Source organism: Macaca fascicularis, chromosome 9 (genome assembly GCF_037993035.2).
Source record: "Macaca fascicularis isolate 582-1 chromosome 9, T2T-MFA8v1.1".
Taxonomy (NCBI): Eukaryota; Metazoa; Chordata; class Mammalia; order Primates; family Cercopithecidae; genus Macaca; species Macaca fascicularis.
Genome location: NC_088383.1, coordinates 109,484,090 through 109,509,124, shown reverse-complemented (window position 1 = coordinate 109,509,124; position 25,035 = coordinate 109,484,090). Strand labels below are relative to the sequence as shown.

At 44.8% G+C, this 25,035-nt stretch overlaps 1 protein-coding gene across 1 annotated transcript; it reads right to left on the bottom strand.

The window, feature by feature from the left end:
• Positions 1–760: 760 nt before the first annotated feature.
• HIF1AN (hypoxia inducible factor 1 subunit alpha inhibitor) lies at positions 761–18,319 on the bottom strand. Its single transcript, XM_005566198.4, has 8 exons — positions 18,127–18,319; positions 17,600–17,850; positions 13,496–13,644; positions 9,553–9,698; positions 8,605–8,711; positions 8,074–8,137; positions 7,404–7,514; positions 761–6,558 (listed from the first exon to the last, which is right to left on the bottom strand). Exons 1-8 carry the CDS (start codon positions 18,301–18,303, stop codon positions 6,514–6,516), a joined length of 1,050 nt encoding a protein of 349 aa, XP_005566255.3. The 5' UTR covers positions 18,304–18,319; the 3' UTR covers positions 761–6,513.
• Between the last annotated feature and the right edge of the window lie 6,716 nt (positions 18,320–25,035).

Below are 25,035 nucleotides of genomic sequence, written 5' to 3'. Positions count from 1 at the left end.
ACAGGTACCCACCATCACGTCTGGCTAATTTTTGTATTTTTAGTAGAGACAGGGTTTCACCATGTTGGCCAGGCTGGTCTCAAACTCCTGACCTCAGGTGATCCACCCGCCTCAGCCTCCCAAAGTGCTGGGATTACAGGTGTGAGGTAATCCTCCCAGGCATCTGATCCATACTTGTAATTTTTTTAAATTTTTCAAAAAAAAAATTATTGAGATGGGATCTCCCTATGCTGCCCAGGCTGGTTCGAACTCCTAGGCTCAAGTGATCCTCCTGCCTCAGCCTCCCGAAGTGCTGGGATTACAGGCGTGAGCTACCGCACCTGGCCAACACTTACAATTTAAATACACGGAAAGGCATGGACTAAAACTGAATCAAGTGGGGCCTGATTTGACTGCTATTGCATTTCATGGTGTGAGGGGACAACAGCTTCTCCAGGTGTAACAAGGACTCATTTGGCTCCACGGCCTCTCACACAGTGCAAGGGGAGCTCAGACCTGAAACCTTCTCACCCAAGGCCCTGGGCTGGTAGTACAGCAGTAAAGTCTGGCTGCCCAGGCAGAAGACGCATCAGACACTTCCTGTTTTTCTTCCTTTAGGGTGAGTTTAGGTACTAGACTCTTCTGTCTACCCTCAACTCAATATGGTTTATCTGAGGTATTTCTTGTTTTTCCCTGTGCTTTTCTTGAGAGAGAAAGAACCACTGGAAATCTGCTTAGAGATCACTGAAACCAAGTTCCTGAATAAATCACATAATAAATATAACCACCACCACAGCCATTTATTAAGTGCTTGCCAGGCACTGTGCTAAAGCTTTACAAACATTGTTTCCGTTACTCCAACAACCCTGAGGTAGATATTTTCAACATGCCTCCCTCCACCCATGTCATTATAGTTGAGGAAACTGAGGCTCAGAGAGGTTAAGTAAATCAACCAAAGTCAAACCCAGCTGGAAAGCAGTGAAGCTATAAATTCGAACCAACTATATCTGACTCCAAAATCCATGCCTTTAAACACTGTCCTAGATTGTTTACCATTGAAAGTTAAAGCCACATGCTCCTTCCCAAAATATGAGAGAATAGATTTTAAGTAGGAAAGCAGGGGGGGAGCCCATATGTAAACCGTTTAATCAGCTATGGGACTCAAACTCTTTGAGGAATGTAGAGATAGTCTGGGTATAAGCTGACCACTGGGTCCTCTCATCTCTCCAGCTGCCAGGGCCTTTCTCATTAAGATCTCTACTCCTCACACCTGACTACGCAATACACTGTTTCCCTTTCAGCAACTACTGGGATGCAGAGGTCAGGCACATTTGGTGACACAGAGCCAAAGACACCTGAGAGAAATTAGGAGACATTCAAAAAAGTCCATCACCCCTGAGCTACTGGTCCCTAAGGCACACAGATGCATTTAGATGGAAATCCTCCAAGAAGGGGACATGTTACATATGTCATGTTTGATGCCCATCACCACCCTGCAAAGGGGATATTGGTATCTCCTTCAGACAGCTCAGTTCTTCCCCACTAGCTTCCCAGGCCTGGTGCCATTCTCACAAAGTCTCTGCAGCAACCACTGCACCTCTCCCCTCAACTGGCTCTCTACTACTCTCTAGGTGCCCACCCCTAACCCATCTCCAGAGGCCTCACTAACCACAGGCCCATAGGCCTCAAAACTTTCAGTTTCTGAGGTTTTGCCCAACAGAAATGCCCTCAAAGTGCTCAGCAAGGCTCCATTCATCCATGACCTATGAGGATTAAACCGAGATGGCTGAAGACAAGCAGAAGGGGCTACCACAGTGAGACAAGCTGAACCAGGATGTACAGAACTGACAACAGAAGGGCAAGAACACACAGCAGACACAAAACAAGAGGAGCAGCCATGGGCAAAATAAACAGAGCTGTCAAAAATCAGAAAAGGGAAATGGCCCTAAGATGAACAGGGATGACCAGAGAGGGATCCTAAAGACAAGTCTATTCAACACTTGCAGCCATGGAGTTTCTGAGGGAAGGACAACTGTTTAGGAAAAAGGGTCTTGGTAAGGAGGCCGCAGGCAGGGGACAGCTGAATAAGGGAAACTGCAGGCAGCTCTCAGAGGGACACTGGAATATCCCCTTAGAGCCAGCAGTTTGAGAAGACATCAGTGAAGTATGCAGGGAGTGGAAGACAAGCAGCTGGAGGTCTCAAAGGGGAGTAAGACACCAGCTGAAAGGCCAGACTATGGAGCCCCGAGCTACTTCTAGGCATACCTCATCATCTACCCCATCTGGGTCAAACTGGTCCCTGAGGGTCATTCCCTGCAGCCCCTGCTAAATTCTGTACAAGATTTTGAAGGGTGGAAGACCCAGAGGTAGGGAACCTACTGAGAGGTGAGACACAGCCCCATTTTTGGGAAGTTCCCATTCTGAAAGAGAGAACCACCAACCCCCAGTCCTTCATCCTTGAGGGATCCTCTCATCTAAGGCACTCACTGCATTCAAGTCACAAAACTGAGGAACAAATACTAGTGTAAATTAATACTGTCCTTGAAGTTTGAAAGGACAGCAGAAGATGAGAAGTAACACGGAGACATGGGAAGAGCCAAGGTGGGCTGCTCCACACCTGAAGACTCATCCTATTACTGAACCTCAGCACTGTTCACACATCTGGGCCAAAGGCCTCAAAGCCCTCCACACAGCCACAGCTGCACTGATGTGGGGTTGTGGGGACATCAATGTTGCTAGGAAGCGTACAGAGGCCCTCTAAGGTGAGCCCAGAGGCTTTCAGGAGCCTGGGTAGAGCTTTGCTCTCTACTGGTTTCCTCCTCTCTCAACAGTCCCTAATCTTGTCCACACAGGGTGCACAATATACATGGGTGGCCTTATAACCTCTGGTTGCTTCATGTAATTTCTTCTGCAACTAAGCAGAAGCTCCTGGGATTTGATAAGGACGAGTTTTTCCTCATGCCCTACAGTTGCTGGAATGTGACAAATACTTGTCACAGGTGAGCTATCAGGGGTGTTGACTATTACAAAAACATTTTCCACAAATGGCAAACACATGTCAAAACTTTTTCATTGTTATTCTTTGCCTTATAGCTTGTACTTGACATCCATCTATTTCTATCTTTGTTGGCTCATGCCCAAAGATGTCTGTTCCTATATCCATCTCAGGCTGGCGACTGGGTCCCGAGTTTTTGTTATGAAATACAAGCTCTGCCCACTTGTGGCAATACTCAAAGAGGATGTAGCCCAGGAGTCTCTGGGGGCAGAGGGAGGGAGTGTCTCCCCATACTGGGCTGGCCCACTGATAAGGATCCTTCCCCTCTCTGTCTCCTAACAGATTCAGATTAATGATCGCTCATTCCTAATTGTCAAATTTCTTTTCCTTCATCCTGTGTCTAATCACCAGTGACAGAAACCATTACGCAAATGAGAGCAGACGACTTCCCCCAACTGTTCACGTTGGTAAAAACCTTGTAATTTAGAGCTCTGATTTGTAGGGGAAGCTGGTCTCCCCCAGGCATCCTGGGCATCTGCTCAACTGATGCCCAGAACAGCCCCTCCTCCATCCCCAGAACTCCAACCCCCCAACAAATATTTGACTTTATAAAACACTAGTTTTCTCTGTACCTGCTGGTGTGAATAGATAAGCCTGCAGCGTGGCTGACCTCTATACACGCTCAAACCCCCACCTTCCCTTGCTGTATGTGTGTCCCACACTGCCAGCTAGGATGGAGGTAAACAACTACAGCAGAAATGTTTCCTCTGTGGCAAGCAGAATTTGAGCCTAAACATCCCTCATCAAGGGAAACCTCATCCTTTCCTTGGGGGGAGGCAGCAGCAGCAGAATATGAACCAAGACTCTTAGTGCTATCTAGAACTACAGTTTCAGTTCTATAGATGCAAAAGCATGCTGGGAGGAGTTATGGGTCTATTCAAGGACACACAAGTAATGCAATTAGAGACAGAACTCAGTTCCCCCCACAGCTTCTTCTAGTACTAACTCATAATATGGCTTCCCAGGCAGTTTTTCCAAGACGTTGCTAGCAGGAGACCAGAAGAACTTTTACCCTGAACTGTATATTCTGCACCATCTTGGGCTGGATCTGCCTTCAGATACTGCCCAGTGGGGTGGTATCTTGAGGACAGAACCTGTGGTACAAGGAGGGAGGTAAGGAAGGAAAATCAACAGTTTGGTTGAAAGGAAGGAGCAAGGGGTTTGCAGCCAAACAGTGCTAAGTTACAACTGATTGTCACTAATCACCTAATCTCTCTGAGTCCATTTCCTCGTCTGTAAGTGAGAATATCTACCTTGCAGGATAGTGAGGAACAAAGATAAAAGCACTAGGCACGTATTAGATGTCTAAAAATCAGGATCACTCTTGTATTACCCAAGGATCAAGGCCAATCCTGTGAAGGTTCCAAGATGAGCCTTCTCCCTCCCACCCCTCGGCCACCTTAGGTGAGACCTGTGTCAGCACAGAACCCAGCAAGGACCAGCTGAGTGCATGCCTCCTTGACATATCACCCACACCTTTGAGGGCTGAGCCAGGAATACAGCAGACCTGCTGAGAACGAAAACAATCTACTATCTTTCCAAGTGTGACTGTGGCACCATTCCTGTGCTCCTCTTTCCCAAAAGAAGTGGAGGGATGGAGATCACTACAATCACATTTCCCAGCATTGACTATATTTGAAAGAGCTACACTTCAGAAGATACCATGTCTTCACATCCACACGGCATCAGAGAACCCCAGAATGGGGTACTAAAAATAAACACCCCTCCCCAAAAAACACACTCAGGCATGCACACGCATACACACGCATCCTCTCAGTTAGTTCATCAGTGCACTATAAACTGAGCTTCAGGGGTGAGAGCCAGAGCTCAGATGCTGGAAGTAAACCTTTGGCAAAAAAAAAAGGAAAAAGAAAAGAAAAGAAAACCAGAGACCTTCCAACTCCTCTTCCCTTCCAGAGAGAAAAGGAAGACAGGAGCAGAGGTGAGGAGACACAGGGCCACCACACTGCCCAATCCCAGAGGCCCCACTCCCACTGAATAGATGAGAATGATCGCCCTTCAAGTTGTGCAATCACAGCTGCCCACCTGTAAGCTGCAGCTCTGAGAGGGGTTCCCATGAGTAGCTCCTAATAGAAAAGGAAATTCAACTTCCATGCTCTACCAGTTGCCCTGACTACTGAGGGTGTTGTGGCACATTACAATGGGGTCTGGCAGAGGAGCTGGCTTTAAGAGGCAAGCCTATGTGTTTGCCCGTGCCCTGAGGTGGATCACAGGTAGTGAGTGAGCTGCCTGGGCTTGACCCCATTTCATCTATTCAGCCAGGAAGCTCAACAGGAGTAAAGGATATGGCCTGGGCAGGGAGCACTGTAGGGCCTGGAGGCTCTAGCCAGTTAGCCTCGGGCAGGCTGCGGTGAGACCTGGCTAACATATGATGGCTAAAATCCAAGTATAAAAGCTTAGGATAGGTCAGGCAGTACTTCCCGGGGGCTCACACTGTACTGTCCCACTGGAAAAGGTAAGCAGTGGAGAACCTTGGTAAGTAGGGAGGCTGGCCAGTGTGGATACACACACACACACACACACACAAACAAACACAGAGGCTTGCACCCGTAGTGTGGATACACACACACACAGACACACACACACACACACACACACACACACACACACAGGCTTGCACCCCTAGAACCTAGAGAAGCCACAGCTAGGAGAACTCCCTTGGTACCCAGCATAGGGACAAGAGCTGGTGCTGAAAGAGAGAAATTGTATGTGTCTGTAATTTGGAACTTATGCACAATCATTGGTTCTTATGTCCCAAGATCCTTTTATGTATGGCTTGAGCTTGTAGGCCCAGTTGGAACCCTATCTAATCCTCTCTCACAGGAAGGCTATCTAGGCTCTCAAAGGCAAGCCTCCCCTCTCTTTCACCCCATTAGTCCCAGTAGCCATTCCCACACCACCTAGAGCATGACTATACAAAAACTGTCAGGAGGCAGACTGACCTAATGGTCAGACTAGCTCTGGCCCTGCAGCCCAGATGCAGTGGGGAGTCCAAGAGCATCTCCTCTCTCTCTCCCAGGCTGAGGCACTGAGGTTGCAGGAGATAGGGCTGAGAGCCAGAAGTGACAGCCTGACCCAAAAGGAACAGGGAACAGATACATACATGCGTGTGCATGCACACACACGCACACACATTCCAAAGTGGACAGACTAACATACACACAGACGTGATGACAACCAAAAGCTGGGACTCCACACACTGAATGCAGGACTTTAGGCGGGGGGGCAGAGACAGAAGGTGCTGGGGCACAAGAGGCAAGGGTATGAAGTTCCTCCAAATAGGAGTGGAGTGTCAACTGCCCTGCCTCGCCCCGAACACCTGCCTCCTGGGCCATGGCAAGAGTCCAGTCCATTAAGTGCAGCGTGCAATACTAGCGCTTGGAGTCTCCTGTCCTCATCAATGAAGCGGTGTGGACGGGATAGCAGTCACCTGGCAGGAGGCCTTGACCCCCGGCAGGCTAGTTGTATCGGCCCTTGATCATTGTGTTCAACAAGGGCCCCACCTGTAAAGAAACATTAGGAGCCAATCAGAACTGGCTGTTCCCTGGCCCTGGAATTGGACAGGGTGTGTCTGGAGATATCAGATGTCCAGCCAAGGACAGAGACAATGTTTTCATACAATCTTGTGAATCCTCTAATCACCTATCTTCCTGAAGGCCAACCCAGTATTCTGGGACATAACCTTTTCCTCAGGGGTCCATCTTGTACTATTATTCTTCCCTCTCACAACACCCTGTCTCTTACTGTAATCAGCCCCAAACGGACAGAAATGGTCAGAGGAGCTAATAATCCCCACACATCCAAGAGCGTCTGCATGTTTCTCCAGAATGTTAACTGCCTCCATATCCTCAAAAAACTATCACCTGCAATTGGGGCTGATGCTATCTCCCAACACCAGAGGTGTCTGTGGATGCTGAGCTTACCTGCAAGAGGGAGGCAAGAACCCTACAAATACAAACCTCCCCCATTTACCCAAAGGGCCACTGGCACACCTGTGTGGGAAGCAGGTCTCTCAACATTACCTACAGCAGCCCTGGCACAGCTGGGAAAGTGCAAGGAGATGCTTTAGTGCTCGCTTCCTGTTCCAGAAGAATCCCCTCAGGGGGTCCCCAGATGGCGCACAAGCCCCATGGGGAACATTACTACTAGCATGGAACTAATTATAATTGATCCGCCAGTCAAGCCCAGCTATCACCAGAAAACAAGAATTTTTCTGAACATACCCATAACCTCTATGGAGACAAGAGGACACCAGATACTGAAACACAGAAGCTGTAAAGAACGTCACTCCGATCCTGACTTTCCTTGGTCAACCAACCCACTGAGCCACCTTGGGGCGGTCACATACCTCTTGTGGGTTCCCCAAGGCCTCTCCAAGCATCTTCTCAATGTTTCTCATTATGGCCACTTTCTGATGGGCTTTGAGAGGATATTCAATTCTCTTAGGGGTGGGAGCCCCCTACAAAGGAAGCAGTAGCTCAGGAAATGCCTTCAGCAGCAGGCGTCAGTGTCACTCTACCGTTCTTAGTACCATCCTCCCTTCTAAGAAACCCAATTCTTGCTGGGCACGGTGGCTTAGGCCTGTAATCCCAGCACTTTGGGAGGCTAAGGCGGGTGGATCACTTGAGGTCAGGAGTTTGAGACCAGCCTGGCCAACATGGTGAAACCCCATCTCTACTAAAAATACAAAAATTAGCCGGGCATGGTGGCATGTGCCTGTAGTCCCAACTATTCAGGAGACTGAGGCAGGAGCATCACCTGAACCCAGGAGACAGAAGTTACAGTGAGCTGAGATCGCGCCACTGCACTCCAGCCTGGGTGACAGAGCAAGACTGTGTCTCAAAAAATATATTCAAAAAAAAGAAACCCAATTCAATCCTATCCCTCTTCATCTCTCCAGACACCTGAGAATCACTTCCAGGGATAATCAACCATCCCATCCAAAATCATTTATTATACCTACCTCACCCAAGAGCCAGTTCCATCTGGAAAAAACAAAAAAAGCAAACCATATTCACCTTATACCAGAAGTTCACAGTGATGGTAATCCCCCCATTTAGTAATGACTCTATGTGATGCCACCTGCAAGAAAACAAACAGGCTTCTGTTTACTACTGATACTTTTCGGTGGGGGGTGAGGAGGTGGAGTATTGGGGCATGGGGGACAGGCTGAAAAACTAGGTAGAGTGCAGTTAAGGAAAACAGTGAAGATAATATCTTTACACTCATCTTGTGAAAACACACACACTGGGGGGTTAGAGGTACTGGTGTTCAGTCTCTAAATACCAAAGAGCCAAGAACAATTTATCTAGGCTCAAGCCTCTGGAACCTTTTCGGACTTGAAGAATTCTCATCCTGTCCTAGAGATAGGGCTATCACTCCCCCCACTACCTCCCACAGGTTCAGTACGCTCACATCTGGATATGCCAACCTTCCTATGGACCACATAAAACCAATCATGCCATAACTCAGAAGGGACACAGACAAGGCTTTCCAGGGAATGGAAAAGAAAGCTCCCAAGAAGCCCCCAGCCCTAGCCCCCTTCTCACCAGTACATTGGGATGTAAAGAACATCACCAGGGCCAACCACTGTTTCGTAACCAACCACATTTTGGAAATTAGGGAACCTCTCGTAGTCGGGATTGTCAAAGTCCACCTAAGAGGTTCAAAAGAAAGAAAAAAAAATGTCAATCACCAAATCTTTATCAGTAAAACTACTATGTGCCAGTTTGGCAGTAAAAACAAACAAAAAAAGATGCCTTAAAAAAAGTCTTTAGAATTTATATCCAGCAGAAGACATAATGTACATTAAACTCTGAGAGAAAACAATACAAGACAGTCCATGTTTGAATGTTAAGTGACAAAGCAGCCTAGGCTTCAGTGCTCCTGAGATCAGACGACCCACAGCCGAGAATATGACAAATTAGGAATTATCATCCACCCAAATCTTCAGAAACTTTCTCCCAAAAACATATTCTAACCAGCAAAGACTCCTACATGAAGTAGCTAGACAGCTTTCTGAAGAAAGGAAAGGATATCTTTGGCCGGCCACAGTTAGATCCAGGAAATATATTAAACCACATAGCTCAGTTTTATTCACCCTTCTGCTTATCAAAAAGGATTTTTGATGCTTATCAAATAGAAATAGCATCCATGACAAAAGCAAACAATGATTAAATCCAATGGAGATATACACATTTTGTTCCATGAACTTATAAGCCAATCAAACAGAGTAACCAGAGTCCATCGGCATCAATGACAGGGTCTGTCCCGAGAATTAGCTCTGTGAGGCTAGTTATACTTACGAACATCTGGTGGCCACTCCAGGGAGCCTGGAATTTGTGAGCTACCATGAAATTATCCTCTTGGTGTGTTAAAGCAAGAATAGCCTGTAATCCAAACCTGGCATATCACTACGGGGAAGGGGAAACACATTCCAGCCTAGGCATTTCTAGAATCTAGAGTTCTGTACCCTTCTCAAGACCACACAAGCTCACCTGGCTCTGTCTGTCACATGGGTGATGAACAGGGTATGGGTAGAGGCACTCAAACTGATCCGGAGGAAATAAGATGCATCGTTTGTAACCTTTTATTTGAGCAAAAAAGTTCTGCTGCTCATCATAATGAGCAGGTGTCACATTTCCTGTAAGAAGAAAGGCATTTTCTTATGCAGAGCAGTGGTTCTATTGCACGAGCTGGAATATAGGACGCAGTGCTAGAGAGAAATCCAGCCTGCCCTCCCAGCTAAGACTTCCAAATCAAAATTTAGGCAGAATCAGGGAAATTCCAATTACAACTCTCAGAAAATTAGGTGTTAAGCATGTATGGTAATAACTCTAGCAAACATCACTGGTTAAGGGTCCATTATCAGCTAAGTCAACTTCCCTAAATGAAGGCTGCTGCCCTTACTGGAAGCAAGAGCACAACAAAATGATACTCAAAAATCAAGTAGGGTAATCAACTGTGTATACGTGTACTCTTCTTGACTATGGCAAGAATTCAAGGGAAGCAAAACAGAAATGACTAGTATCAACAACATACATGTGAGGAGTTAACCAGTCATTCTAAGTTTAATGGTTATGTAGCTCTGTATTTACTTAGGGTAGCTCTGTGGAACTTAAAGACTCTCAACCTTTCCTCCCACTTCAATACACCTAAGGGATGCAACACTTGTTTTTTTAAGATACGGGGTTTCACCATGTTGCCCAGGCTGGTCTCCAACTTCTAGGCTCAAGGGACCTGTCTGCCTCAGCCTCCCAAAGTGTTAAGATTACAGGCGTGAGCCACCACATCCAGCCAAGACAACACTTCTTAGAGCAACATTGGGGCTCACTGGTGCAAGTGATTTTTGTTGGAGGGAAGAATATCAGACGACTGAAGAGAGTGTTGTATAATTTAAATATGGCACATTATTTTAAGTGCCAACTTGAATTGGTTGTGCCCTAGTGTATGTTCCATCTACTCCTTTATAACTAGTACCATGTCTGCTGTTTGGCCTTTGCATAGTCCATGAGTTGAACACACACACTTTTGCAGGGCACGGAATTTAGAAAATATTCCCCAGCTCTGTCTGAGTATGCCAAGACAGATGCTTTCTTAAGTGATGAAAGTCCACATGCATCCTCAAAGGAGACTTGCTCTCTCATCTCTACCTGAGGGATCCACTTTCATGCACCCTACCACAGGAAACGCAGGCAACAGAAAGACATAAGGGTCAAGTAAACTGCCGGGCACGGTGGCTTACGCCTGTAATGCCAGCACTTTGGGAGGTCGAGGCAGGTGGATCACGAGGTCAGGAGATCGAGACCATCCTGGCTAACACGGTGAAATCCCGTCTCTACTAAAAATATAAAAAAATTAGCCGGGCGTGGTGACGGGCGCCTATAGTCCTGGCTACTCGGGAGGCTGAGGCAGAAGAATGGCGTGAACCGGGAGGTGGAGGTTGCAGTGAGCCGAGATCATGCCACTGCACTCCAGCCTGGGCGACAGAGCAAGACTCTGTCTCAAAAAAAAAAAAAAAAAAAAAAGAGTCAAGTAAACCAGAACTGGCTCTTTCTTGGAAGGTCAACCAAAAGTTGGTTTCAAAGGGGCAGGTAAGACCAGCCACAATGGCTCACATCTGTAATCCCAACACTTTAGGGAGCCAAGGTGAGAGGATCACTTAGGGGGCCAAGGTGAGAGGGGGCCAGGAGTTCGATACCAGTCTGGGCAACATAGGGTGACCCCATCTCTCCAGAAAGAATACTTTAAAAATTAGCCAAGCATGGTGGCTTATGCCTGTAGTCCCAGCTACTTGGAAGGCTGAGGTGGGAGGATCGTTTGAGACTGGGAGGTCAAGGCTGCAGTGAGCCCTGATCATGCCACTGCACTCCAGCCTGGGTGACAGAGCGAGACACTGTCTCAATAAAAAATAAAAACAAAAACAAAAAAAGAGGCAGGTGGTGTCAATTCACAAGCCACATGGCTGGAAATCTTTATTAGTACCAGCAGCAAAAGATCCAAATCTGAAGAATGGACCATCAAACAAGAAGAAACCAAGGAGATCAGTGGTGAATGACAATAAATAACTTCTCTGCTTCCCTGTTCAACCCAGGTTATTCACCATTTACTAAGTACCTACCATGGGCATGGCACCGTGCTACTGCCAGAAATAAAAATAAGAATGAGACAATGACCCTGCCTCATAAAAAGCTCTCATTCTCCTGAGTGGAGTTTAAGGGTCTCTCCTTTCATTCAAAAGGGGGAAAAAAAACAAAAACACATTCACATATTTATTAGTGTATGCATACATTTATCTAGCAGAAAACACAAGCAACTAATAATATGCAGTACCTCCAGGGAAGAAACTGGGAGGCTAAGAGATGGAGGTGGAAGAGGTATTAATATTTATCACTATATACCTATTTACACGTTTTGAATTTGAACTCCATGAATATATTATCTATTTAAAAGATAAAACTTAATTTATACTAAAAAAATAAGTTTCTCCTCTTTTACTGGGATAAAAATTTTCTGAACATAGACAGATCTAGTAGAGAAAATGTACAGTAATGTGCCACATAATGACATTTTGGTCAACAACAGATCACATCTACGACAGCGCTCCCATAAGATTATAGTGGAGCAGCCCTATACAGGTATACCATTATCTTTTTTTTTTTTTTGGCAATAAAAAAATTCCCAAACTACCATTTTTTATCCTTTATATATATTTTGTCTTTTGTCACCTTTTTCCTGCAGTATTTTGATACTGTACTTTTACTATACCTTTTCTATATTTAGGTATGTTTAGATACCCAAATACTTACCATTGTGTTACAGCTGCCTATAATATTCAGTACAGTAATACACTAACACCATGTACTACATGGTGTAGTCAGAGGCTATATCATATAGCCTAGGCATACAGCAGGCTACACAATCTAGGTTTGTGTAACTATACTCTGTGATGTTTGCACAATGATGAAGTCACCTAACAACACATTTCTCAGAACGTATCCCTGACATTAAGCATCACATGTCTATATTTCAGAGAGGTCCCTAATATCTCAGTATATGCACTCACATAACAGCTAAGGAAGAGAAAAGGGAACTTTTTAGAACACATGAAACTAGTTTAAAGACTTGACATAAGCCAGGTGTGGTGGCGCACACCTGTAGTCCCAGCTACTCGGGAGGCTGAGGCAGGAGAATCACTTGAACACGGGAGGCGGAGGTTGCAGTGAGCCGAGACCGCGCAATTGCACTCCAGCCTGGGCAACAGAGTGAGACTCCGTCTCAAAAGAAAAAAAAAGACTCAACATACATTATTTCATTTAATCTTCACAACTATTTACGAGACATTATCATGTTTCATTTCTTTCCACTTATTTTTTTTAGAGACAGGGCCTCACTCTATTGCCCAGGCTGCAGTGCAGTGGTGCAATCATAGTTCACTGCAGCTTCAAACTTCTGACCTCAAGCAATCCTCCTGCCTCAGCCTCCCAAAGTGCTGGGATTAAAGACAGAGTCTTGCTCTGTCACCAGGCTGGGGTGCAGTGGCTGATCTTGGCTCACTGCAACCTCTACTGCCCGGGTTCAAGCAATTCCCCTGTCTCAGCCTCCCAAGTAGCTGGGACTACAGGTGCATGCCATCATGCCCGGCTAATTTTTTATTTTTGTTTTTGTATTTTAATAGAGACGGGGTTTCACAATGTTGGCCGGGATGGTCTCCATCTCCTGACCTCATCATCCGCCCACCTCAGCCTCCCAAAGTGCTGGGTTTACAGGTGTGGGCCACGGCACCTAGCCCCTATTATGTTTCTTTTAGAGCTAAGTAGGCTGAGGTTTAAGAAAGTGAAATGGCTTGTTCAAAGTCATGGAGCTAATAAGCGGTGGAGACAAGATTAGAAATCAGGTTCATATGACTCCGAGCCATGCTGCTTTTGAAAGATTTCTTACCTTCCATGCCAATGAGCAGTAGGTTAGAGGTAAGCTGCCCCCAGCCACGCTTTCCCTGTTGCTTATTAATCCAGTTCCAGTTAAAACCCAAGAAGTCCATGACAATCTTCCTGCCCACAGTGTCATTGAGCGTTTGTTGCAGATACAACCTATGTTCCCCAAGAAGAAAATCCTATTAGTGCATGCACACGCAGCCCCTGGCAGGGCATCTCCACATCTGAAAATACAAGCCCAAATCCATACCAGCATCTCCCACAGAGAACAGATATAGTCAGGCAAATCTTAGCCAACATGGATTCTCATACAACTGAATTCTTATTTATCCTTCATTGAGTTATGTTTAACACCAAACTTTTTAATTTATTGTTTTGTTTTATTTTAAGAAACAAGGTCTCACTATGTTGCCCAGATTGGTCTCAAACTCTTGGGCTCAAGCAATCCTTCTGCTTCTGCCTCCCAAAGTGCTGGGATTACAAGTGTGAGACACTGCAACTGGTCCCCAAACTTTTTCTTTAAAGAAGTGATGCTTAACCTTTTTTGGGTCACAGAATGACTCCTTTAAGAATCCAAAGAGTAGGAGGGTGAGATGAAAAATAAAACTTAAAAAAAAAAAAAAGAATCTGAAGAAGAAGTCCCAGCTACTCAGGAGGCTGAGGCAGGAGAACCACTTGAACCTGGGAGGCAGAGGTTGCAGTGAGCTGAGATCGTGCCATTGCACTCCAGCCTGGGTGACAAGAGCAATACTCCGTCTCAAAAAATATAAATACATAAATAAATGAAAGAATCCACGGAGGTTCCCCAAAAAAATGCACATACACCCAGAACTTTCATATAATTTCAGATTCCTAGAAGCCTATCCATAGACCCTAGAATGATGACTCAGTCTTATACCAGAGACTTGCAGAGACTGAGACATCTCCTTTGGCCCTTGATGACCACTGTGGTAAATTGTATTACTGTTCACCAAGAGCTGGTTCCCTCAGTGTGGAAGTTTTCTTTCATATCCCCTTGAAGCCAGCCTTGCTTATTTAACCTGCTCTGGCCAAGGAAATGTCCACAGAAGTGACTTGTGCTGTTTCCAACTATAATTTAAGAACCAGTCACCACTATCACATCTCTTTCTCTCTGCCACAGCAACTCCCAATTCCAGATAGTAGCTGCTGGGGCAATCTGGGTGCCAGAAAGAATAAGATGATGTAAAGAACAATATGACATTACCCATGATCAACATGTAGTGAGAAATAAGCCTCTGTTGTTTCTAGCCCGAGCTCTGGCTTGAAGCCTAGTTTATCTTAACTGATTCAGCCATCTATCCTTTTGCAGCCCTCTACAGCTAAAGTAAGGGAGAGAGCTTATCAGGTAAAGTCATAAGTTTACCTGAGGAAAGTCATAAGTTACTTAAGAGATACGAAAACCCAAACACACTTGAATAAGCCCGCAAGAGACATTTAATAAGTGTGAAAACCTAAAAAAAAGACAGCAGCATCTCTGTATCTCTGTCCTGGTCCTGAGATCATTACTTCAAAAGGCTCAAAGGGGCCAGGTGTGGTGTCTCACGCCTATAATCCCAGCACTTCGGGAGGCCAAGGGAGGTGGATTGCCTGAGCTCAGGAGTTCGAGACCAGCCTGGGCAACATGGCAAAACTTTATTTATTTAAATAAATAGTTTATTTTAAAAAACACAAAATTAGCTGGGCATGGTGGTGGCAGTGCATGCCTGTGGTCCCTGCTACTCGAGAGACTGACGTGGTAGGATCCCTTGAGCCTGGGAGGCGAAGGTTGCAGTAAGCTGAGATCACGCCACTGCACTCCAGCCTGGGTGACAGAGCAAGACCCTGTCTCAAAAAAAAAGGTTCAAAGGCATCTCACTGCCTAGCATCTCAATGTTTAAGGCATCTCACTGCCTAGAATCTAAATGTTTAAGGCAATGTTAATCAGAAATCTTTTTTTTTGAGATGGAGTCTCACTCTGTCACTCAGGCTGGAGTGCAGTGGCAAAATCTCGGCTCAATGCAACCTCTGCCTCCTGGCTTCAAGCAATTTTCCTGCCTCAGTCTCCCAAGTAGCTGAGACTACAGGCATGCGCCACCATGCCCGGCTAATTTTTGTATTTTTAGTGGACACGGGGTTTCACCATGTTAGCCAGGCTGGTCTCGAACTCCTGACCTCAGATATCTGCCCGCCTCAGCCTCCTAAAGGGCTGAGATTACAGGTGTGAGCTACCATGCCCAGCCTTAATAGGAAATCTTGATAAGTTGGAGACACTACCTTTGTAGGAACATGGAATCCTCAAGACTCAATGCAACTCTCCCCAAAGATAATAATTATATATTCACCCAAAAAATAAGCAAGTAACTTTGAAAGAGTCAGTGATACTCCCCAAATATGAATCTAAACATTATTACACCAGAATGGTAAATGCTCAAAATAGCTCAGAGGATCCTAATACATTTCACCCCATAATCACAACAACCTGTCCAATCATACATGAAGCTGGTCGGTGCTAAAGTCAGCTAATAGGACAAAACTTCCAAACAATTAAAGATTTTCCTGGAAAACTCTTTAATCACCCATAAAGTACAAATTACACTCATTCTTACACAAAATGCTCTCACTATGGGAGGCAAGAAACTTCAAGTCACTGAAGAATCACAAGATTCACATATCTTACACTTATTCTTGGGTATACGTTCATTCAATGGAATTACACACTCCAAAAGCATCATTTAAATCAAACTTTTTCTCAAAGTTGGGTGTGTGTGTATGGAAGTGTGCACATGCACACTGTGTTAAATTTTAGAAAATTAATGCATGAGACAACTCAGCTGAACCAATATATTAAGACATCATGGACAGATCAATCACAGTTCATATCCTGGAAATTCTTCTGGTCAAAAATCCCATCATTATGACAACTGCTAAGTGTTAAGAAGAAGAAAAAAAGATATTTCAAATCCATTCACGTAGCCACAGACTGCTGAAAAGGCGTCAGGAACAGGAGTGAGTGAAGCAAGAGACTAGAGAGGAAACCCAGGGTTGGACACCAAATGCGAGAGGGTCATTCACCATGAAGTACTCAGCGAAAGCAATTCCCCAGAGGCGGTGTTATAGCGTGGTACTGAATACTGTCTGGGACCTACATAAGAGGCTGTCCTCATAAGCAGGAATAAAAGCAAAGAGGAAGAATCACTCTCTTATGTGTCTTGTGTTTCTGTTGTGATAGGAAAAACAAATTTAATCTGATCTTCCCTAAGCTAGAGAATCCCGACCTTCTTTACTCCAAAATCACAACAAACTATACAACTTTTCAGGTTGAACTATGCCCAGTCATCACAATACTTAAGGACAATAGCTACAAACAGGCATTTTCAGAGCAAAATCCAGTGACAAACATTTTTGTTTGACCCCCTACAACTTTTTTTCTTTAAATCTGATTTAGTTGCTCACATTTAAAGTCAAAATATTTTAAATAAAAGTCCTGATTTTGAACTTCTCTTGAAAATCGGAATATCTTGCAACCCTAGAACTGCACTCCAAAACTGAAGCAAACAAAGTCAAGTAATGACGTCTCACTATGGTTTTTAGTTTTAGTTTTTAATTTTGTAGAGACTAGCTCTCACCACGTTTCCCAGGTTGGTCTTGAACTCCCGGGCTCAAACAATTATCCTGCCTCCACCTCCCAAAGTGCTGGGATTACAGGCATGAACCACCCCACCCGGCCTTGGCTTCTCACTTTGAACAGGGCTTATGCCTTCAGCTTCATCACTGATTTCACACAGACAATATTACTCCTTTCATTCACCTGCCTGACCCTTCTAGGCAACTAACCCTCACTTTATGAGGAAGAAGATGGGAACCCAGAGATTCATAGCCGAAGTTTAATCATTCCCCCATCCCTCAAGCTACAGAACTAGCTGGCTGTGGCACCAAGAACCACTAAGAAATCAAACCCCTTAAAGGCTGGAAGACCAGACTACTCCTTCAACAGGAATCCAGAGATGGGAGAGGCCAATCTCTAACTGACCCAATTCTGCCACACCTTCAAGTATAGGAAAGAAAAATGACTGCCCTAAATCCAACAGAAAATTAAGATTTGGGAATTTACCTCTCTTCCCCTCCTCGCTGCTGTATATCCTGCAGTTTCTCAACGAACTCATGAAATTTCATTTCTTCCCTGTTGGACCTCGGCTTAAAGTTCTGGAAATTGGCCATCTTCTTCTCATCATAGTACAAGAACTTGTGGGTGCTGGCACTGTACACAGAGAAGTCTCCATTGCCAATATTCTCTTGCAAGTATTCAAGGTCCCATTTCAGGGCAGGATACACAAGATTTGTGTCGGTCAGAACCACAGGCTCCTAAATGAAAGCAACAGGTGAAAAACATCAAATAAAGTCATGCCAAGAAGTCGGTGGGTTCGCCTCCATGATCCCAACTACTTCTCAACTTCAGAATAATTTCTCCCGTTAATCAGCACGAACCCCTCAAGTTCCGTATCTCCTCGCCTTTCTCTCCATCTTCCCATATGCCCTAGTCTAGAGCCCTGCCAGTCTCCCAACTCTTTCACCATTCGCCTCTGACCTCTCAACCGGGTACCTTCCTCCTCTCCCTTTAGACGCGGCCCCGCCCCCCACCTCATTCTCAATAAGCTCCTCTGCCCGGGGGTCGCTCTGACTCAGACGCGGGATGGGCCTAGTCGGGAAGCTATAAGTGCGCAACTGGGATTCATCCCAGGCGGGGCCGAGGGCTCCGGCCTCCTCCCGGGGCTCTCCAGAGCCAGAGGCCACGGCCTCCGCCGCTGTCGCCGCCATCTCCGCCGCCAGGGACGGCCCCCGCCGGAACCGGAAGCTCCGCCTATTCCGTACGGGAAAAAAATTTAAAAAAAAAAAAAAAACACACACACAGCGGAAACCATAGAGATGAGCTGCGAGAGAGAGCGGTCCAGAGACATAAAGAACGCGGAGCCGAGGCCTGAGGGTGCGCCTCCTAATGGTAACATGCAGCTCTACATCGTAGGCTCCACTGCTGAAGAAATGGGGCTAGACACTAGTCCCACGGAATAGGGATGACCTGATAGAGCAAAACACAAAAAAATGTTGCCCCAGTGTACCCAAGTCTACACACGAGTCAAAGAAGGAAGCAAGTTCGGTTAGGCATTAAACTTTACACTCATGAATGGGAAGAAAAGCAAACTCTTGACCCACCTAAAGAAGTCAGAAGGAAAAGCAATGATCACATCGGTAGATGTAGAGCAAAGGCTGACTGAAGGCTTAGGCAAAAGATATACAGCAAGTTGAATTCTTTCAAAATCAAGAATGATTTTCTTTTGTTTAGCATCATTTGATTTTTCTGCCTATATCGCCATCTCTCCTACTTGAATATATGCTTGCTGTGAAACCTATGTTATCAGTGGCCAACCATGGACATCTCACATTTTCAAACAATCTATATTGATTATAAAAGGCCATATTAACTACCTCTATTGCTTGGACAGTTCTTACGGTTGGCTGTAAGAGGCCCAATTCTAAGATGTATACCAAGATTTGTACCCCATGATGTACACATCCTGTATACATTTCTCCCCTTCAAAGAAAACAGAACTGTGAATATGATAGAGCATCACTCCTGTGATTAGGTTAGCTTATATGACAAGGATGTAATTAAAGTCCCTAATCAGTTAACTTTGAGACAGTCAAAAAGGAGGTGATTTATCCTGATGGGCTTAATCTTATCACTCTAGCCCTTTAAATCAGTGCTAGAGGTCAGAGACAGAATCTAAGAGATTTGAAGCCACAGCACAGCTGTCCTGTTCACCTTGAAGGAGCAAACTGCCATACGGCAGGAAATGGCAGGTGGATTCCAGGAGCTGAAAAAGGCTCCTGGGTGACAGCCAACAAGAAAGTGGGCACCTTAATCCTACAAACACAAGTAACTGAATTCTGGCAACCAACCACTGAACTTGGGAAAGTACACACACAGAGTCTAAGATGAGATTGCCAACCCAGCCAACACCTTGATTTCAGCCTGATAAGACCCTGAGCTGAGGACTCAGCCAACCAGTACCTGGACTCATAGAATATGTGAGAAAATAAATTCGTGTTTTAGGCTGCTGAATTTATAGTAATTTGTTATGCAGTAATAGAAAAGAATGCAGTGGCTTAACTATGTAATTATGCTACATAGTAACCATGTTACACCAAACCGATAATAGGGCTACCTCTGTGGAAGGGTTTGAGGCTGCAGGTGGCAATCAAGGCTTTCATTTTATCTGCAGTGTTTGAAATTTTTTTTTTTTTTTTTTTTTTTTTTTTTTTGAGCTAGGGTCTCACTCCGTCACCCAGGCTGGAGTGCAGTGGTGCAATCTTGGTTCACTGTAATGTCCACCTCCCCAGCTCAAGCAATCCTCCTACCATAGCCTCCCAAGTAGCTGTGACTAAAGGCGCATGCCACCATGCCTGGCTAATTTTTTTTTCTTCTGTAGAGACAGGGTTTTGCCATGTTGCCCAGGTTGAATGTTTGAATTTTTACAAGAATGTATTAATTCATAACCTTGGGAATTAAAAATAGATTAGGGCAGGCATGATGGCACATGCCTGTAATCTCAGGACTTTTCGAGGCTGAGGCAGGAGGATCATTTGAGCCTGGGTGTTCCAGGCAACATAGCAAGACCTCATCTCTACAAAAAATTTTAAAAATTAGCTCGGTGTGTTGATGCATGCCTGTAGTCCCAGCCACTAGGGACACTGAGGTAGGAGGATTGTTTGAGCCTGAGAGGTGGAGGCTGCAGTGAGCCATGATCATGCCACTGCACTCCAGCCTGGATGACAGAGCAAGACCCTGTCTTACTAAAAATAAAGAAATAAGATTAAGAAGATTAAAAGAACTAAAATCGGTAATGAAACAGGGATATTACTACTGACTTTACCCCCCCCCCCAAAAAAAAGCATATAAGGACATACTGTGAACAATTGTATGTCAAAAAATTAGAGAACCTAGATGAAATGAACAGATTCCTAGAAAGGCACAAGCTATAATAGCTGATTCAAGAAGAAATAGAAAATCTGAATAGACCTGTAACGAGAGATTGAATTAGGAATCAAAAACATCCCATAAAGAAAAGCCCAGAAACTGGGCATGGTGGCTTACATCTGTAATCCCAACACTTTGGGAGGCAGAGGCAAGCGAATCACTTGAGGCCATAAGGTCACAACCAGACTGGGCAACATGGCGAAACCCCATCTCTACAAAATCTCCCCGGCTGAAAAAAACACAAAAATTAGCAGGCATGGTGGCACACCTGTAGTGCCAGCTCTTCAGGAAACTGAAATGGGAGCATCACTTGAGCCCAGAAGGTGGAGGTTGCAGTCAACTGAGATCGCACCACTGCACTCCACTGCACTCCACTGCACTCCAGCCTTTTGAGACAGAGCTAGGCTTTGTCTCAAAAGAAAAGAAAAGGCCGGGTGCAGTGGCTCATGTCTGTAATCCCAGAACTTTAGGAGGCTGAAGTGGGAGGGGGATCACCTGAGGTCAGGAGTTCGAGACTAGCCTGGCCAACATGGCAAAATCCCCATCGCTATCAAAAATACAAAAATTAGGCATGGTGGTGTGTGCCTGTAGTCCCAGCTACTTGGGAGGCTAAGGCAGAAGAATCACTTGAACTCAGGAGGCGGAGGTTGCAGTGAGTTGAGATCGTGCCACTGCACTCCAGCCTGGGCAACAGAGCAAGATTCGTCTCAAAAAAAAAAAAAAAAGAAAGAAAAAGAAAAAAAAAAAGCTCAAGACTGGATGGATTCACTGATGAATCCTACCAAACATTTTTTTTTAAGTTAACACTGGTCTGGGCGCAGTGGCTCATGCCTGTAATCTCAGTACTCTGAGAGGCTGAGGCAGGCGGATCACGAGGTCAGGATATCGAGACCATCCTGGCTAACACAGTAAAACCCCGTCTCTACTAAAAATACAAAAAAATTGGCCGGGCGTGGTGGTGGGTACCTGTAGTCCCAGCTACTCAGGGGGCTGAGGCAGGAGAATGGCGTGAACCTGGGAGGCAGGGCTTGCAGTGAGCCGAGATCGGGCCACTGCATTCCAACCTGGGCGACAGAGTGAGACTCCGTCTCATTAAAAAAAAAAAAGATAGAAAGGAAAAGAAAAGAAAAAAGAAAACTATAGACCAATATTTCTTATGAATATAGATGCAAAAATCCTAACAGAATACTAGCAAACTCAGTCTAACACCACATAAAAAGAATTATAGGCCAGGCACGGTGGCTCACACCTGTAATCCCAGCACTTTGGGAGGCCTAGGCAGGCAGATCACGAGGTCAGGAGATCGAGACCATCCTGGCTAATACGGTGAAACCCCGTCTCTACTAAAAATACAAAAATTAGCTGGGCGTGGTGGTGGGCACCTGTAGTCCCAGCTACTTGGGAGGCTGAGGCAGAATGGTGTGAACCCAGGAGGCGGAGCTTGCAGTGAGCCGAGATCACACCACTGCACTCCAGCCTGGGCGACAGAGCGAGACTCTGTCTCAAAAAAAAAGAATTATATACTATGACCAAGTGGGATTTATTCTGGGAGTGCAAGGTCAGTTCAACATCTGAAAATGATCAATATAACACACCATGTAGTAATCAATATTTTATTGATTAATCATTTGTAATCAACATAATACACTATGTTAGTAAAAGAAAAAAAAACCCTACATGATCATCTCAATAGACACAGAAAAAACTTTTGACAAACTCCAACACCCTTTCATGATGAACACAGGGTTCCAAATGATACTGTAAGAAAGTTATAAAACCTATGAGTCAGAGAAAATATTTATGAATTGTGTATCTGATCAGATACAATCGTATCTAGAATACATAAAGAAAACTTAACAACTCAACAATAAAAAGACAAACCAATTTAAAAATGAACAAAGGGTTTGAACAGACATTCCGCCATGGCCAATAAGCACATGGAAAGATGCTCAGCATTATTAGTCATCAGGGTATATTGCAAATGAAAACTGCAATGAAGTACCATTCATGGGCACTCACATGGTGATACTAAAAAAAGACAATAAGTGTTGGTAAAGATGTGGAGAAACTGGAACCCTCACACACTGCTAGTGGGGATGTAACATGTCACAGCTGCTTTGAAAAACAATTTGGCAGTTCTTCAAAAGTTAAACCATAGAGTTACCCTATGACCCAGCAATTCTACTCCTAGGCATATAACCAAAAGAATAAAAAACATACATCCAGACAAAAACTTATACAAGAATGTTCATAGCAGCATTATTCATAATAGCCAAACAAGCAGAAACAACTCAAAGGTCCATTAACCAATAAATGTATAAATAAAATGTTGTACTATACATTCATATGATGGAATATTATACAGCCCAAAAAGGAATGAAGTACTGGTATGTGCTATAACACAGACAAACTTTGAAAACATTATCCTAAGTGAAAGAAAATGGACACAAAAGGCCACATATAAAATGATCCATTTATATAAACTATTCTGAATAAGCAAATCCATAGAAACAGAAAGTGAATTAGTGGTTGCCAGCAGGTAGAAGTAGAGGCAACGTGCTAATGTGTATGGGTTTTTTCGGAAGCGATAAAAATGTTTTAGATAGTGATGATTGCACAACTTTGTAAATGTACTAAAAATAACTTTATCGTACACTTTTAAAGGGTTTTTTTTGTTTGTTTTTTGTTTTTGTTTGTTTGTTTTTTGTTTTCGAGACAGAGTCTCACCGTGTCGCCCAGGCCGGAGTGCAGTCGCGTGATCTCAGCTCATTACAACCTCTGTCTCTCGTGCTCAAGTGATTCTCCTGCCTCAGCCTCCCGATTAGCTGGGATTACAAGCGTGCACCACCATGCCCGGCTATTTCTGTAGTTTTACTAGAGATGGGTTTTTGTCATGTTGGCCAGATTGGTCTTGAACTCCTGACCTCAAGTGATCTTCCCACCTTGGCCTCCCAAAGTGCTGGGATTACAGGCGTGAGCCACTGCACCCAGCCTAAAAGGATGAATTTATGGTATGTAAATAATATCTTAATAAAAATAAATTAGATCAACTCTGTTTCTTGACCTAAATCGGATCAGGATTTGCTATTGGTTGAATGCAGATGTTGTCCAATTATTTTGAACATCAACTAATGATGCTCATTTACAAGACAGCAAGTTGCTGTGTAGTCCTTCCCAAAATTTATATATTAAATAGTATATATCAGTATTTGTCTACTTTTTATTTTTATAACTTAAAAAAAAAAAAGGGATGAAGTCTCACTATGTCACCCAGGCTGGTCTCAGGCCATTCTCCAACCTAGACCTCCCGAAGTGTTGGGATTACAGATGTGAGCCACAGCTCCCAGCCTATATGCATTTTTTTTTTTTTTTTTTTTTTTTTGAGACGGAGTCTTGCTCTGTAGCCCGGGCTGGAGTGCAGTGGCCGGATCTCAGCTCACTGCAAGCTCCGCCTCCCGGGTTTACGCCATTCTCCTGCCTCAGCCTCCGGAGTAGCTGGGACTACAGGCGCCCGCCACCTCGCCCGGCTAGTTTTTTGTATTTTTATTTTAGTAGAGACGGGGTTTCACCGTGTTAGCCAGGATGGTCTCGATCTCCTGACCTCGTGATCCGCCCGTCTCGGCCTCCCAAAGTGCTGGGATTACAGGCTTGAGCCACCGCGCCCGGCCCCTATATGCATTTTTATTGCTCTGATCTATACTTGAGAATGTTTATAATAATAGGTTCTGCTCCAAAACAGTGGCCACCTGAAAAGTCATTGGAAATACGTGCATATTTATAATGTGTAAGTTATTCAAATCCCAAGTGAAAACAGTCGTATGCAAACATAATAATGCCTCCAATTCTTCTGTTGAGTTAGAGTTTGTTCATTATGGGCTGGTTTGAAATTTGTTTTATCCAAGTCCTACCAACTCTGAGGCTTTAAGCTGTCTATGGAGAGCTGCCTCTGGTGATAGGTTTAATTTTACATTTGTTGGGTTGAGGCGACTAAGACATGCACATGGAAACACGGACTGAAACTAAGGAGCCAATTCAGGGCCGATATGTGTGTTGCACTGGCGTCTAAGTGAAGATCAACCCATTTGGAGAACAGAACAAGCAAGACCAACAGGTGAATTTGAAGAATGATCATGTTTGGGGATGGAAGGAAGTGCCCGTGAAGGACAGGAAAGCAAGCAGCCAGAGAAGAGAGTCAGACAGGCTCATTTCACTAGTACAGCTCCTGCAGGAGGTGGTTAAGCTGTCCACCTGAGTTGCTCAGGTTCCGAGTTCCCATCATCCCTGGATGGGTCTAAGTCAGCTCGGGGAGAAAAAGGACACAACATTCTGAAATGTCAAAGACCTGCCTGGTTTACTCTTCTTCCCGGTTATCCCTCCCAGCCTCTATCCAACCCTTGGCTTCCCAACTCCGTATTTAAACCCCGCCCACGTTGAACCCTTCGACTTTTCTTCACTCCCGGCTTCCTCCGTCACATTTGGCCCGGCTCAGCCGCCGTGACAGGTCTTTGCGCATG